The sequence below is a fragment of the Oncorhynchus clarkii genome, chromosome 3 (assembly GCF_045791955.1).
Source record: "Oncorhynchus clarkii lewisi isolate Uvic-CL-2024 chromosome 3, UVic_Ocla_1.0, whole genome shotgun sequence".
NCBI lineage: Eukaryota > Metazoa > Chordata > Actinopteri > Salmoniformes > Salmonidae > Oncorhynchus > Oncorhynchus clarkii.
Window position 1 is genome coordinate 60,652,877 of NC_092149.1, and position 16,103 is coordinate 60,668,979.

The 16,103-nt window shown below is 41.3% G+C and overlaps 1 protein-coding gene across 1 annotated transcript in view; it reads right to left on the reverse strand.

Moving 5' to 3' along the window:
- The window catches only part of LOC139400284 (inactive phospholipase C-like protein 1), a 146,336-nt gene that overhangs the window by 4,597 nt on the left and 125,636 nt on the right, over positions 1-16,103 (reverse strand). Inside the window, exons 6-8 of the mRNA XM_071145255.1 lie at positions 10,453-10,815; positions 1,216-1,419; positions 33-108 (exon numbers count right to left, since the gene is read on the reverse strand). Of these exons, the coding sequence (XP_071001356.1) occupies positions 33-108; positions 1,216-1,419; positions 10,453-10,815 (643 nt within the window). The remainder of the gene's footprint in view (positions 1-32; positions 109-1,215; positions 1,420-10,452; positions 10,816-16,103) is intronic.

Consider the following 16,103-nt stretch of genomic DNA (forward strand, 5'->3'; position numbering starts at 1 on the left):
CTCTCTGCACCTGGGCCATCCTCTCCTCTCACCTTCTCTCTGCACCTGGGCCATCCTCTCCTGCACAGCGTCTGCATTCTCGATCAGCTGCTTCTTCGCCGAGATCATCTGGAAGAGAGACAAAGACAGACACTGGATGAGCCTCTGGACAGACAGACAGATACAGATCAACAGACCAACCAATAGACAAATAGAAATAAAGATTGTCATACACACAGAAACGTACACACATAGATACTGGCCTTAAATGGTGGCAGGCATATTCTGTACAGTACGGGAGGTTGGTGGCGCCTTATTTGGGGAGGACGGGCTTGTGGTAATGGCTGGAGCGGAATGAGTGGAATGGTATCAAATACATCAAACACATCATTTGATGCCATTCCGTTTGCTCCATTCCAGCCATTATTATGAGCCGACCTCCCCTCAGCAGCCTCCACTGGTGTAAAGACACACAAGTTCTATAATACAAATGAATGAAAAATGTATGGGATAAACCTGAAAATGTTTTTCTGAAAGAGCAGCACACTGTGTTATTTATAGACTAATGTCCTTCCTGACTCTAACTCTGACCATGCTGTCCACTACCTCAGGGTTAGATGAGATGTCTGTGAGATGGAGGAATGAGGGATGGGGGAAAGGGAGAGATGGAAGGGAAGAAGAGAGCGTGATGACTAAGGCCACGTGTGATGGAGGTTTGAGGGTGTGATGAAGACATTGGATGGGCTACAGTCTGGGTCTCAGGCCAACTGTATGTGTGTCACACTGACCTGCTGGGCTAGCTTGGCCCTAGATACGCATGCATACAGAGAGCGAGGCTGACAAACATCTAACATACACAGAGCACACTGAACCAATATGCTGCCACAGAAATAGCTCTTCCTCTTTGTCCCTCTCCCTTTTCACCCTCCCTCTCTCTTTTTCTCTGGTTGGTTGTGGTGTGTGAGGGGGAGTAATGAGAGATAGAGTGCAGGTGGGTAAGAGGTCCTGATTTAATACTGGCAGAGACAGAGTGGGAAGAAACACAGCTGGAGAGTAAAACGGTATTTGTGCATGTGTGCCTCTCTCTCCCCACTTCTGTGTAAGCATGTATGCCCGAAGACAAAGGTGTGTGAATGAACACATGCCTATAGCTTCAAGTGTCTTAATTACTCTCCCTCTCTACATATATGTACCATAATATTATAATATTGATACATATCTCTCTCTCCCTCCTACCGTATCATAGTGATTCAGTAGTTTGCGCGTGACCTCTGTGATGCTGCCCAGGGCCTCCAGGTGGGGGTAGCCATCCCTCAGGGTCATGCTGCCCCCCGGGGGCCCTTCTGGGGTCTGCAACCGTGTGGCCAGGCTCTGGATGCACTGCTTCAGCTTTGCCACCGGGGGGAGTCCACACTGCTCTTTGAAACTCACACTTGCACTCTGGATGGAACAGGACACAGAGCGAAAGAGAGAGAGAGTGAAAGAGAGAGAGAGAGAGAGAGTGAAAGAGAGAGAGAGCGTGAAAGAGAGAGAGAGAGTGAAAGAGAGAGAGAGAGTGAAAGAGAGCGAGAGTGAAAGAGAGAGAGAGTGTGAAAGAGAGAGAGAGAGTGAAAGAGAGAGAGAGAGTGAAAGAGAGAGAGAGTGAAAGAGAGAGAGAGTGAAAGAGAGAGAGAGTGTGAAAGAGAGAGAGAGAGTGAAAGAGAGAGAGAGAGTGAAAGAGAGCGAGAGAGTGAAAGAGAGAGAGAGTGAAAGAGAGAGAGAGTGAAAAAGAGAGAGAGAGTGAAAGAGAGAGAGAATGAAAGAGAGAGTGAAAGAGAGAGAGAGAGTGAAAGAGAGAGAGAGTGAAAGAGAGAGAGAGAGAGAGAGAGTGAAAGAGAGAGAGAGAGAGTGAAAGAGAGAGAGAGTGAAAGAGAGAGAGAGAGTGAAAGAGAGAGAGAGTGAAAAAGAGAGAGAGAGTGAAAGAGAGAGAGAGTGAAAGAGAGAGAGAGTGAAAGAGAGAGAGAGTGAAAAAGAGAGAGAGTGAAAGAGAGAGAGTGAAAGAGAGAGAGTGAAAGAGAGAGAGAGAGTGTGAAAGAGAGAGAGAGAGTGAACGAGAGAGAGTGAAAGAGAGAGAAAGAGTGAAAGAGAGAGAGAGAGTGAAAGAGAGAGAGAGAGTGAAAGAGAGAGAGAGAGAGTGAAAGAGAGAGAGAGAGTGAAAGAGAGAGAGAGAGAGTGAAAGAGAGAGAGAGAGTGAAAGAGAGAGAGAGAGTGTGAAAGAGAGAGAGAGAGATGCAGTGTATTATAGGTATATTATGGTCAGGTCCACGTGACCTGAAAAACATCTGACCCTGATGAAATCACAACGTCAGATGAGGCTTAAACTCACACCTAGATAATGTCAAGCACAGATTAAAACAGAACATGTCCTTCTCCTATTGTCTGTGAGTACGTCAGGGAAATCTCTGGTCAGGTTCAGGTCAATCTAAATCAAGTAAGGCACTTGGGTGAACCCCTTATTACTTGAACTGAACCCCTAAAACCACGGAGGAGAATAGACATTAAAGCATCCATGCTAGACATCTGCTGTACTAGCTAATGTGTTTGGGAGGGAGGGAATATACTGGGATCTGTCAGAGGTCTCCACTGAGATCAGACACACTGCCAAAACACTGAGGCCATTTTCCACCTGGCAGCACCGCAACTGGACCAGCAGTCACATTGGTGATTACCATAGCATAGCCCTCCTGAGGACAGAATGGATTGGGTGTGAGGGGGGCGGGGGGCTTTGTGTGTGTGTGTGTGTGTGTGTGTGTGTGTGTGGGTGGGCAGGGAGACAAATTATGAATAATAACAGACTGTGGCAGATGAGAATACAGCTGGACACATGGCAGAGAGAGAGACAGAGAGAGAGAGAGAGACAGACAGAGAGAGACAGAGAGAGAGAGTGTGTATATGTGGAGATAAGCTGGTCCGTGCTGTAACCAGGTCTATGCCTTCTCTCTCTCCTCTGTTATTTATAGACTAATGTGTAATCCTCCTCAACCTACTCCCTCTCTCCTTCCTTCTTTCTCTCTATCCACCTCTTTCCCCTCTCTTTCATTACTCTCACTCCCTCTCTCTCTCTGTCCCTCTCACAAAGTTCACGTCACCCCACAGGGAACTCACAGGTAGTGTCTTATTTCAGCGCAGTCATGCAATCTATTCTAGCCCAAATCACACTCCTCCAAAACTCCTGCATAACAGACCATATTTCAACACTGGCTAAACATAACACAACAGCACATCGCAACTATCTGTTTAGGCAGGAAAATGTATTCAAATGTATTTGTTAATTTTCAATATTTAGCTTTTTGTGTAAGAGCTGTTTGGAAATAATGGCTGGAAATTCAGCCTGTTCAGGTGGGATGGTTTTTGGCCCAGATCATGACATCACAATCGGATTATTCTGACCAATGAACCAGCCATATTTTATTTGCATATGTATCCTCTTACTTTAAAGGGGGAAGCGGGGTAGGCTCTAGAGCAGGGCCGACAAAACTGGGGCCCTTGGGCGACGTTTGGCCCGTCAGGACCACTAGGGGCCCCCTAAAGATATATATATATTTTTAGGAAGTGTCACGCCCTGACCATAGAGAGCCTTTTTATTCTCTAGTTTGGTTAGGTCGGGATGTGACTAGGGTGGGTTATCTAGTGTGTTTATTTCTATGTTGGCCTGGTATGGTTCCCAATCAGAGGCAGCTGTTTATCGTTGTCTCTGATTGGGGATCATATTTAGGCAGCCATTTCCCCACTGTGTTTTGTGGGATCTTGTTTTTGTGTTGTTGCCTGTAAGCACTCCGGAACGTCGCGTTTCGTTTGTTTATTGTTTTTTGTGCGGTTCACTTGAAATAAAAATGTTGAACCGATTTCACGCTGCGCTTTGGTCCGAATGTTATTACGATGATTGTGACAGGAAGTCAGTCAGGGTCTCAACTTACTGTTGACTGTTAAGTTACAGTCATCTAGCCAGCTATCTAAACCTTATAGTAATCATGGCCGAATTACTGACCAGGCACTCAAGGCCCGTGCCCAGGGGCCGTGACCTCCAGGTGGCCCCCATTGATTTTGTTAGTCACTCTCACTCAGATATCGTATTAACATGACATAAGTCATGGCAAAATGTGTAGAATTGCAGGAAATTAGCATTAAAACTGCTAAATTGCCTCTCCATCTCATGGCAAAATGAGTAGAATAGCATGAAATTAGTTTTATAGCTGCCCATTTTTCTCTCCTCTGCTAAGAGGGGGGCCACTAAAATGTTTTGCCCATGAGGTGGGGGGGGGCAACCAAAATGCAAGAAGGGTCCCTGCACATATTCATGTTATAAGCCTTATGAATATAGAAACTTGGTTGCAGTTTCTATGCTACAATGGTCAAATTTGAAATACATATTTAATACTGGTAATCATAGGTGTCAAGTAATATGGCTATGATTTGATTAATGTTTGAAGTGTAATTTCATGATTACTTTAAAAAAAGCTATTGTTTCAAGACCCTACAAAGCTATTGTTGACCTATATTTCTAAATAAATAATGTAAACCCTTCAGAATATGTTTTGGCCGACCAAAACCAAAAGTTTAAGCATCCCTGCTCTAGACGATCCTATCCGCCAATCAGGGCTGTGTATGTAAATATATTTGAATGTGCATGGATACACCCACACGATCAGACTGAGCATTTCAAAAGGAGGCTCAGGGAAATAAATGTTTAAGCATCCCTGCTCTAGATTATCCTATCCGCCAATCAGGGCTGTGTATGTAAATATATTTGAATGTGTATGGATACACCCACACGATCAGACTGAGCATTTCAAAAGGAGGCTCAGGGAAATAAATGCTCAAAAAATACATTTGGAGTTATTTTCATGAAATAAACACACACAGTGATTTATTAGACATACAGTGATGTAAAAAATTTTACTAAAAAGACTGCATGGGGGCTTTAAATATATTTGGTTATCTTGGCTTATCTATACAGTACATTACAACACTGTCTGATATTTTTCAATTGACCTCAGTTCTGAAATATTGCTTTTCTCTGCATGGCTTTAAAAGGAAGAGACAAGTGGTAAATCCATAAGGGAACGTGAGCAAGTCCATACTACACGGAGAAGAGTAACTTCTTCGCAACACAGCAAGTGCGTGAGGAAGAGGTGCCAAGATGGCGGCTTGAACAGACCCTTTTTTACCGAGCTCCGTACCAAACCTCAGAAAGATTGTGAAAAAAAAAAGTTTACAGTCATTATTATTACTGTTTTTATTTGTTCAAGATATAAGACCTTTCCTGTGACTGGAATGATAATTGGATCATTTATTTCGGCATGTCCAGGCAAAGTCATGACAAAAAAAGAAAGGAAGAAGTTGGCCGTTCTATTGCTAATCAACAAGAGAGAAACATGCTTATAGACAACTGCCATAACTACGCTTGGCCTATGGATAATATCATGCTTTCGAATGCTGTTGAAGATGACGAATTCCCCTCTTTACCGGTTACTCCGTGCAAACCTCCACCCTCCAAAAAAACCCAACATGAACTCTGACATCGTGGCTACCCTCTCCTTACTCATCAACTCCAGGTGTGATGCCATTGAGAAAATGGTAGGCGCGAACACCATGGTTATCGAAGGCTTGAAAAAGACTGTGGAGATTGCATGTGGTGAAATCAAGGATGTGAAAACTAGAGTGGCAAAAGTTGAAAAAAGTTTCGAAAAGAATAACAATGTCTACCATAGACGTCTCACTGATCTGGAACAATACGCAAGAAGATGGAACCTGAGACTCTACGGCTTGCCAGAGGTGGAGAATGAAGATGGAACCTGAGACTCTACGGCTTGCCAGAGGTGGAGAATGAAGATGTGCGAGGAGAGGCTATCCGTATCTGCCAAGAAGTTATGCCTGCAGAGAAGAACAAAGTTGGTGATACCATCGACGTTGTGCATCGCCTCGGCAAGAAGCAACAGCAAAACGATTCAAGAACGAGGGGTATCATCATCCTCTTCGCTGCCCGATTCTACATGGATGCTGTCTGGAAAGCTGCTAGGAAGAACGCCTTCCTTCAGAGCCATGGTATGCGTTTCGCCGAGCATCTCAGCCCAGAGGACATAGAAAGAAGGAACAAGTTGTGGCCAATGATCAAGATAGCACGAAATGAGGGAAAAAGGCTGCTTACTTCGTCGGAGGACGAGGCTTCATCAACGGTTCAGAAATCCATATTCCTCCCTAGAATCTCACCAGAAGGAACAGATTGATGGTTTCAGCCATGGTATTCTAATTTTCCTTATGCTGTTTATCTAACAACTGACTATTTTTCGGAATACTCAGGTATTTCAATTTATTAGTTTGTTCTTGTATGACCAGAAGACCTATTTTGTTTACAAACTTACGAAGAAGATTGAAAGCTGTATTTATTTTTGATGTATACAGTAACTAAGAAACTGTTTTAAAGGGCATACAGGTCTGCTCTGACTTTACACGGTGATTGTTCTATTTAGTTATTCATACTTATTTCCAAGTGAAACAGGTCTTAGGAACGTTTATATGTAAAACATTTTTTATTCAATTTTTTTATGATCAGTTTTCATATGCACTTAAAATAGTAGGTACCTTTTTATTTAAATTATTATTTTCTATTTTATTTCTCAGAATAGTTCCTGATTACACTAAAGATGGTTTTTAGTCTCTCTTACCAGAACCCTTGGTTTGGTCTTGCACATAATTTTCAGTTGAGTTGAATTTCAAAGCCAGATAACGTCTAGCTCAAAGTTTATGGAATAAGCTATTTTCACTTTAAATTGACTTAAATGGTGCAGATCTTGGTTCCTTATCGTTTAGGTTCACTGCTCCTACGTTTTGTCTATAGTTTCTCTTAATGCTAGGTGGTTACGAAACAATGTGAAGCGCAAGGCCTTATTTTTATTTGCTAAACAATTTAGAACAGATTTTTGCTTTTTTCAAGAGTCTCACTCAATTTCGGCTAATGCCAACTTCTGGAGGTCACAATGGGGCAACGATATTTGGCTTTCCCATGGATCTGAATGCTCCGCTGGTGTCAATGAAAAAAACCTTTGGTGGTAATATTCTACACTCGGAATGTGACCCCCTTGGTCACTTTATTTGTCTTGTGATCAGTTACAATGACATTACACTCATTACTGTAAACTTCTACGGGTACAACACCAAACATGAGAATGATGACTTGCTTTAATCTATAGAAACATACAGTATACTTCATTGGTTATCTAAATTTCCCAATTCATTATTATTGATAGGAGGGGACATTAACATTACTATATATAATTCAACTGATAGATGGCCCCCAGGTAGGCCAACCAATCAGAATTTGGGTTTAATACTTTTTATGGAAAAGTTTGATCTTACTGATATATGGAGAGAGAAGTTTCCGGCCGACAGATCATTCACTTGGAGTAACAAAACAGGTTCCAGACAATCCAGAATATATTTTTGGCTTATATCCAAATGTATTGATAGTGAGTGTGTTACTACAAATATTTGTACTACTCCCCTCACAGACCATAGGCCCATTTACATAGATATCAAAATATTTACCCCTGATACTAACCTTGGTAGAGCATCCTACTGGAAGCTAAATATCTCATTATTAAATAATGATATAGTTAAATTTGAGGTTAAAGATCTGCTCTCACACTTTTGGGAAAGGGCTTGTGAAGCTCTTTAAAATTGAGGTGTCCAAATATCTTAGAAAATATGGTAGTAATCTTGCTAAGACCAGAAGAGCTGAGGAGGAAAAGGTGATCTTTAAGATAACTTCCCTTTCTCAGAGGTCCCCAGCCGGCCTCTCTGGGGAGGAGAAGATGGAACTAATTGAGTTACAAAATAAACTGGATAATATATATAGATTAAAAGCAGACGGAGCCTTTATTAGATCTAGGAAAAATGGATTGAGGGAGAACAGAATTCATCCTATTTCTTTAGACTTGAGACATTTCACTCTAAAAATAACACTATCCATAAATTAAACATTGATGGTGTTATTACAGATGACCAAAAGTGAATCGCTAAATACTGTAGCAATTTTTACAGAAAATTGTATAGCTCTACGTACTGTCAGGAATCCACAGATATGTTTTTTAACTTACTGAATAATGTTCACTCTATCAGTGATATAGAATCTAAACAGTGTGATGAACCCATCAAAGTTGAAGAGATTATAGAGTCTATCAAACATCTAAAGAACAATAAATCACCAGGTGTTGATGGAATTACATCAGAATTTTACAAATGATTTTCTGAACAAGTAGCTCCCTTCCTATTTGAAGTCTTTTTAGAGAGTATTAAAAACAATGTTCTCCCTTTTACAATGAGTCAGGGGTTAATAACACTGATACCTAAGTCTAAAAAAGAAGTACTGCTCATCGACAACTGGCGTCCAATTTGTCTTCTTAATAATGACTATAAGAAATTAGCCTTACTACTTGCAAAAAATAATTAAATAAGTCCTGGATGCAATCATTGATGAAACACAGTCTGGCTTCATGAGGAACAGACATATTTCTAACAATGTCAGACTAGTATTAGACATACTTGACTACTCAGACCTAATAACTGAGGATAGCTTCATATTATTTTTTGATTTTTATAAAGCATTTGACACAGTAGAGCATCAGTTTCTCTTCCACTCCCTTGAGAGACTTGGCTTTGGGGATTTTTTTCTGTAAGGCTATTAAGACTCTCTATGCAAATGGTAACAGCTCTATCAAATTGAAATATGGCACCTCAGCTAGATTTGAGTTAAAGAGGGGAATTAGGCAAGGTCCTATCTCTCCGTACCTGTTTTTATTAATCACCAAACTTCATGCAAATTCTTTAAATAATAGTCCTGTACAAGGTATTTCCATAGCTGGTAAAGAAATTATTATAAGCCAGCTGGCTGAGGATACTACACTTTTTCTGAAAGACGCTAACCAAATTCCCATATCGATCAATGTGATACAATCCTTTTCCAAAGCGTCTGGTCTATATCTTAACATTAATAAATGTGAACGCATAGCTGTCAAAGATCGTGTGACACCTTCATATTATGGTATTCCAGTAAAATAAGAACTTACATATTTAGGCATAACCATTACAAAGGATCAGAAGTCTAGAGGCTTACTAAATTTTAACCCTCTTATTAAAAAAACCCAGAAGAAGCTAATTCAATGGCTACAGAGGGACTTATCTTTAAAAGGTAGAGTCCTTATAACCAAGGCTGAAGGTATCTCTAGACTAACATATGGTGCTCTATCTTTATATCTTGACAGTAAAATAAGCAAGGAGATAGACAAGATGCTTTTCAACTTTCTGTGGAGAAACCGTACCCATTACATTAGGAAAACTGTTGTAATGAACACTTATTAGAATGGTGGGTTGAATTTTCAGGACTTTACTACCTTAAATAATACTTTTAAGATCTATTGGATAAAACAATCCTTAGAAGCCCCACTTCTATCTGGAATTTTATACCTCATCATGTCTTCTCTACTTTTGGTGGCCTTAACTTCATGTTGTTTTGCAATTATAATATTGACAAAGTTCCAGTGAAACTTTCTCCTTTTCATCGGCAGGTTTTCTTGTCATGGTCCTTAATTTATAAACACAATTTTTCTCCACACAGATATTATATATGGAATAATCGGGATATATTGTATACAAATACTTCTTAGTTTTTAGAATATTTGTTCCCAGATAATATCCTATTGGTGAGCCAACTGGTAAATGCAGAGGGTCTTTTACTCAGTTATAAAGAATTCTTATCACTTTACAAGGTCCCTGTAACGCCTAAAGATTTTGCAATTGTTTTAGATGCCATTCCCTCAGGTGTTGCTTTATTATTCAGGAACGTGTCAAGACCTGACCCTCAGAGCCTACCTTCTATTGGCCCTGTTGACTCATCAGTAGGAAAGATTTGTTTCTCTTTTGGTCCATTCAACAACAGAGCGATACGAACCTTGTTTCAGCAGGATGTTGTATCTATACCTTATGTCATGCCTTATTGGAATGGATTTATTGATAATATCTGTTGGAAAAAAGTTTGGATGTTGCCACACACATACCTACTTGTTAACAAAATTAAGGAAGTTTCCTTTAAAATTATTCATAAATATTATCCTGCCAACCACTATATGAAAAGGTTTAAGGAAAACATACTAACAAAAAAGCTGTTAGAATTATAAGCGTATGTATGTCCCTTAAGGTCCTTGTCTAATGTGATATTGTACCCCCTAGACCCGCCCCCAGCCCCGCCCCTAGCTCAATTGTCCACTGTATATAATCTATATATACTTGTGTTCCCTCATGTACTCTCTGTATTGATTTGTTGTTAATAAAAATTAAATTAAATTTAAAAAAAGTAACACCAAGTGCGTGAGAAACACCCAGGTATGAGTAACACCCTCCAATCACTCTCTGACCTCTAACTTCTGACCCTCCTCTCACCTGTGCGTCTTCCCGCAGGTCTGTGGCCTCTCTGAGATGGGTGTTAGCGGGACGGAACGTATCATCCAGAGCTTTAATACCCGTGTTCCGTAGGGTCACGTACTCTCGCCCCCGCCACACCCCTCTCCGCACAGACAGACCCCTCCTCTGGGCCTTTCCCCCCCCTCGTCGGTTGGTCACGGCAACATGGACGAACAGGCTAGCGTGGGGCAAGGGGTCTCCCTCCAGACCCAGCAGGGGCACGTTGCGGTAGCCCGGCTGAAGGCACTCGAAGGCCACGCTGTACTGGCCAATGAAGTCGTCTCCAATGTAGTCGTCGTCCAATACCACGAAGCGGAGGAGCGCCAACTCTGGCATGTTCACCTGGGAAGGACAGACAACAACCAATCATGAGCCAAGATGCAGTGACAGACAAAATCACAGGAATGTTACCGAATGTTGTACACAGACACAACTCTTGCTTGTTTTAGAACACTGAGTATGGTTACTTCACACAATAATACGATTATTGCGGATAATCAGATTAATATTATAGTTTGTTTAAAACATTTACATGCTTTGCGTGAACGAACGATTTCCCTGCTAATCCTGTTTACATGGACACATCTGAAATCAGGCTACCTGATGGGACTTAAATAAATGTAGAAAATCAGCAATCAAAATAAACATTCTACCACAGCAACCATGTTATTTTTCCGAAGCCTATTTGATTCTGAGTTTGGACATATAAAGTTTGTATATGAAAACTATTTCCATGCATACTATCAGTTTTTCCGAACTCACTTCACTTGCGCTTCTGATGCTGGCACATGCACAGATCAAATATACCGCTGGAGCTCTGATTAAGCTGTTTTACAGGTCCTAATCATTCTAAAGATTGGTTAGAAAACCAGGTGCTTTAATCAGTGTACGCTTACTTCAATTTTGACCTTACGCTGATTAAGGAAAGCAGAGTAAGGTGTTAACATGACTATTGCCACACTCAGCCTACTGCCATAATCAGTTGAACTTAAATCGGATTGGTATTGTGCGTGTAAACATACTCCCTGATATGTTTTATTGGTTTTCTAGTCATCTCCCTTTAGTTCATTCTGGAAAAAACATTTTGTGTAAAGGACAATGATTTCAACTAGAAATAACAATATCAGTTTTAATTAAATCAAATGTTTTAAAACAATAATAAGACAGTTTTAACTAACAAAAGTTGTGCTTCTCCTCTAACGTTCCAATAGGATCTAACAGCATCACCAAGATAACCCGACATAGATTGTGAGAAAAAAATGAAAACCTGCATAATTTATCTAACCTTTATTTAACAAGGTTAGGTGAGTCATGGAGAACAGCTCTGGAACAACTCTGGTGAGTCAAGATGTTCATAAACAGATATTATCATACTGAGACATTAACATATATTCATAGTGGTGGACGTACAATCATATAATATACACAGGGCACATAATATTATAATAATATTGTCCATGACACACAAAAGTATCACACATAGACACATATATACAGTTGACGTCGGAAGTTTACATACACCTTAGCCAAATACATTTAAACTCTGTTTCACAATTCCTGGCATTTAATCCTAGTAAAAATTCCCTATCTTAGTTAAGATCTTACTTAGGATCACCACATTATTTTCAGAATGTGAAATGTCAGAATAATAGTAGAGATTTATTTCAGCTTTTATTTCTTTCATCACATTCCCAGTGGGTCAGAAGTTTACATACACTCAATTAGTATTTGGTAGTATTGACTTTAAATTGTTTAACTTGGGTCAAATGTTTCGAGTAGCCTTCCACAAGCTTCCCACAATAAGTTGGGTGAATTTTGGCCCATTCCTCCTGACAGAGCTGGTGTAACTGAGCCAGGTTAGTAGGCCTCCTTAATCGCACACACTTTTTCAGTTCGGCCCACAAATGTCTTATAGGATTGAGGTCAAGGCTTTGTGATGGTCACTCCAATACCTTGACTTTGTTGTCCTTAAGCCATTTTGCCACAACTTTGGAAGTATGCTTGGGGTCATTGTCCATTTGGAAGACCCATTTGCGACCAAGCTTTAACTTCCTGACTGATGTCTTGAGATGTTGCTTCAATATATCCACATAATTTTCCTCCCTCGTGATGCCATCTGTTTTGTGAAGTGCACCAGTCCCTCCTGCAGCAAAGCACCCCCACAACATGATGCTGCCACCCCCATGCTTCATGGTTGGGATGGTGTTCTTCGGCTTGTAAGCCTCCCCCTTTTTCCACCAAACATAACGATGGTCATTATGGCCGAAGAGTTCTATTTTTGTTTCATCAGACCAGAGGACATTTCTTCAAAAAGTACGATCTTTGTCCCCATGTGCAGTTGCAAACCGTAGTCTGGCTATTTTATAACGGTTTTAGAGCAGTGGCTTCTTCCTTGCTGATCAGCCTTTCAGATTATGTCAATATGGGACTCGTTTTACTGTGGATATAGATACTTTTGTACCTGTTTCCTACAGCATCTTCACAAGGTCCTTTGCTGTTGTTCTGGGATTGATTTGCACCTTTCGCACCAAAGTACTTTCATCTTCTGTGAACATACCAAAGTACGAGCTGTTTAAAGGTACAGTAAACCTAGTATATGTAAACTTCTGACCCACTGGAATTGTGATACAGTGAATTATAAGTGAAATAATCTGTCTGTAAACAATTGTTGGAAAAATGACTTATGTCATGCACAAAGTAGATGTCCTAACAGACTTGCCAAAACTATAGTTTGTTTGTCACATTCTGACCCTAGTTCTTGTGTTATTTCTTTGTTTTAGTTGGTCAGGACGTGAGTTGGGTGGGTACCCCCACACACACACACACACACACACACACACACACACACACACACACACACACACACACACACACGTAGGCTTACAAACACACACAAGCTCAAGCTGGGCAGATGAAGATAGTGAGAAGATACCTGTAGAAACACACACAGTGGCCATCCATTGGTTTCTAGCCTTCCAGTATGATGAATGTGTTTGGTAGAAAGGCCAGAGGGTAGAGAGGAGGGTGGAGACTATCCATCTCAACCCACACTGTGTTTATACATACACCTAGCCCACTATGGTGTGTGTGTGTGTGTGTGTGTGTGTGTGTGTGTGTGTGTGTGTGTGTGTGTGTGTGTGTGTGTGTGTGTGTGTGTGTGTGTGTGTGTGTGTGTGCGTGCGTGCGTGCGTGCGTGCGTGTTCCTTCCTGTGCTGTGAGTTATAACCATATTAGGTCTTCAGGCTCTTAGTGACAGGAAGCAAACAATCTGAACCAGCTAAAGGCATTAATTCCCGAGGACGGCTGTATTAGTGTGAGTGTATTAGAATGTGTGTGTATGAGTGTGCGTGTATTAGAATGTGTGTGTATGAGTGTGCGTGTATTAGAATGTGTGTTTATGAGTGTATTCTTTGACATGAATATCATTTTGAGATAAAATCCAAGTACAGGATACAGCGTAATGTACCAGTACAATCAAATGCTTACTTGCCAGCTCAACCCCAGTCTGTGGGTCTTCTTCCAGATGTGTGTGCATGACTGAATTCTTTCACATTGGTTTCATTTTAATATGTCTGTTATTTCCTGTACTTGAGTCTTTGAGTTGAAGACTGTGTGCGGTATGTTGTGAACATGCTCCTCCCTCCATCCCCCACATGGTACTGCCCACATGTTGACTACCTATAAACAGAACTGTTGGAGAGAGGAAATAGATTCTAGACCGGGGGGGAGATTGTAGATTATAGACAGGGTGAAGGTTTGCACTCAGAGACCCCTGAGTCTGTGCTAGTCTAGATTTTAATGTTTTAGCATGGAGCACTATCCATCTAATAGGGCTGCAGTTAATGGATGAAGAACTAGAGAACATGTCAGTCGAAGTGAGCACAGACAGAAGTTTAGGCAGCGAAGGCTCTGAGTGGGTGACAGAGAGAGACCCAGAGGGTGAACTGTGTGTGAGAGAGAGAGAAAGAAAGAAAGAGAGAGAAAGAGGGTGAATTGTGTGTGTGAGAGACAGAGAGAGAAAGAGGGTGAATTGTGTGTGTGTGAGAGAGAGAGAGAGAGAGAGAGAGAGAGAGAGAGAGAGAGAGACACAATTGTGTGTGAGAGAGAGAGAATTGTGTGTGAGAGAAAGAGAGAGAGAAAGAAAGAGAGAGATAAAGAGAGAGAGAGAGAAAGAAAGAGAGAGAGAGAGAGATAAAGAGAGAGAGAAAGAGAGAGAGAGAAAGAAAGAGAGAGATAAAGAGAGAGAGAGAAAGAAAGAAAGAGAGAGAGAAAGAAAGAGAGAGAAAATGAAAGAGAGAGAGAGAGATAGAGAGAGAGAGAGAGAGAAAATTGTGTGTGTGAGAGAGAGAAAGAAAGAGAGATAAAGAGAGAGAGAGAGAAAGAAAGAGAGAGAGAGATAAAGAGAGAGAGAGAGAAAGAGAGAGAGAAAGAAAGAGAGAGATAAAGAGAGAGAGAGAGAAAGAAAGAGAGAGAGAAAGAAAGAGAGAGATAAAGAGAGAGAGAGAAAGAAAGAGAGAGAGAGAGAGAGAGAGAGAGAGAGAGTGAGAGAGAGAGAGGGGCGGGGGGTGTATGTGAACTTTAGGCTCTACTCTTACTTATAACTAAGTCCACTCAGGTAGATAGAACCCTCCATCACTGCTACACACACACAAACAAGCACACAGACATTCATACACATACATACACGCACGCACACACACATGCAAGCAAACACACATGCAAGCACACACACATGCAAGCACACACACATGCAAGCACACACACATGCAAGCACACACACATGCAATCACACACACATGCAAGCACACACACATGCACGCACACACACGTAGCCTGCATCCTATCATGACTGTCTGCTGTGGTGGAGTGTGGACAAGGGGTGGGAAATGGGGCATCATGCTTCATGAATGAAGAGGTCAGTCTGAACAGCAACAGAGACGACTCTCTCTATCTCAGCCTCATCCCAAAATGGACGCTATGTGTTTCCAAAAAGGGCCCCATGTGTCTCTGCCTAGTTTCCCTCAGCAATCTACACACAATACCCAATAATGAGAAAGTGAAAACAGGCTTTTAGAATTTTTTGCAAATGTATTAAAAATAGAAAATAAATATTCAGCCCCTTTGCTATGAGACTCGAAATTGAGCTCAGGTGCATCCTGTTTCCATTGATCATCCTTGAGATGTTTCTTCAACTTGATTGGAGTCCACTTGAGGTAAATTCAATTGATTGGACATGATTTGGGAAGGCACACACACACACCTAAGGTCCCACAGTTGACAGTGCATGTCAAAGCAAAAACCAAGCGCTCAGGACCTCAGACTGGGGCGAAAGTTCACCTTCCAACAGGACAACAACCCTAAGCACACAGCCAAGACAACACAGCAGTGGCTTCGGGACAAGTCTCTGAATGTCATTGAGTGGCCCAGCCAGAGCCCAGACTTGAACCCTATCGAACATCTCTGGAGAGACCTGAAAATAGCCGTGCAGCAACACTCCCCATTCAACCTGACTGAGCTTGAGAGGATCTGCAGAGAAGAAGGGGAGAAACTCCCCAAATACAGGTGTGCCAAGCTTGTAACGTCATACCCAAGAAGACTTAATGCTGTAATCGCTGCCAAAGGTTCTTCAA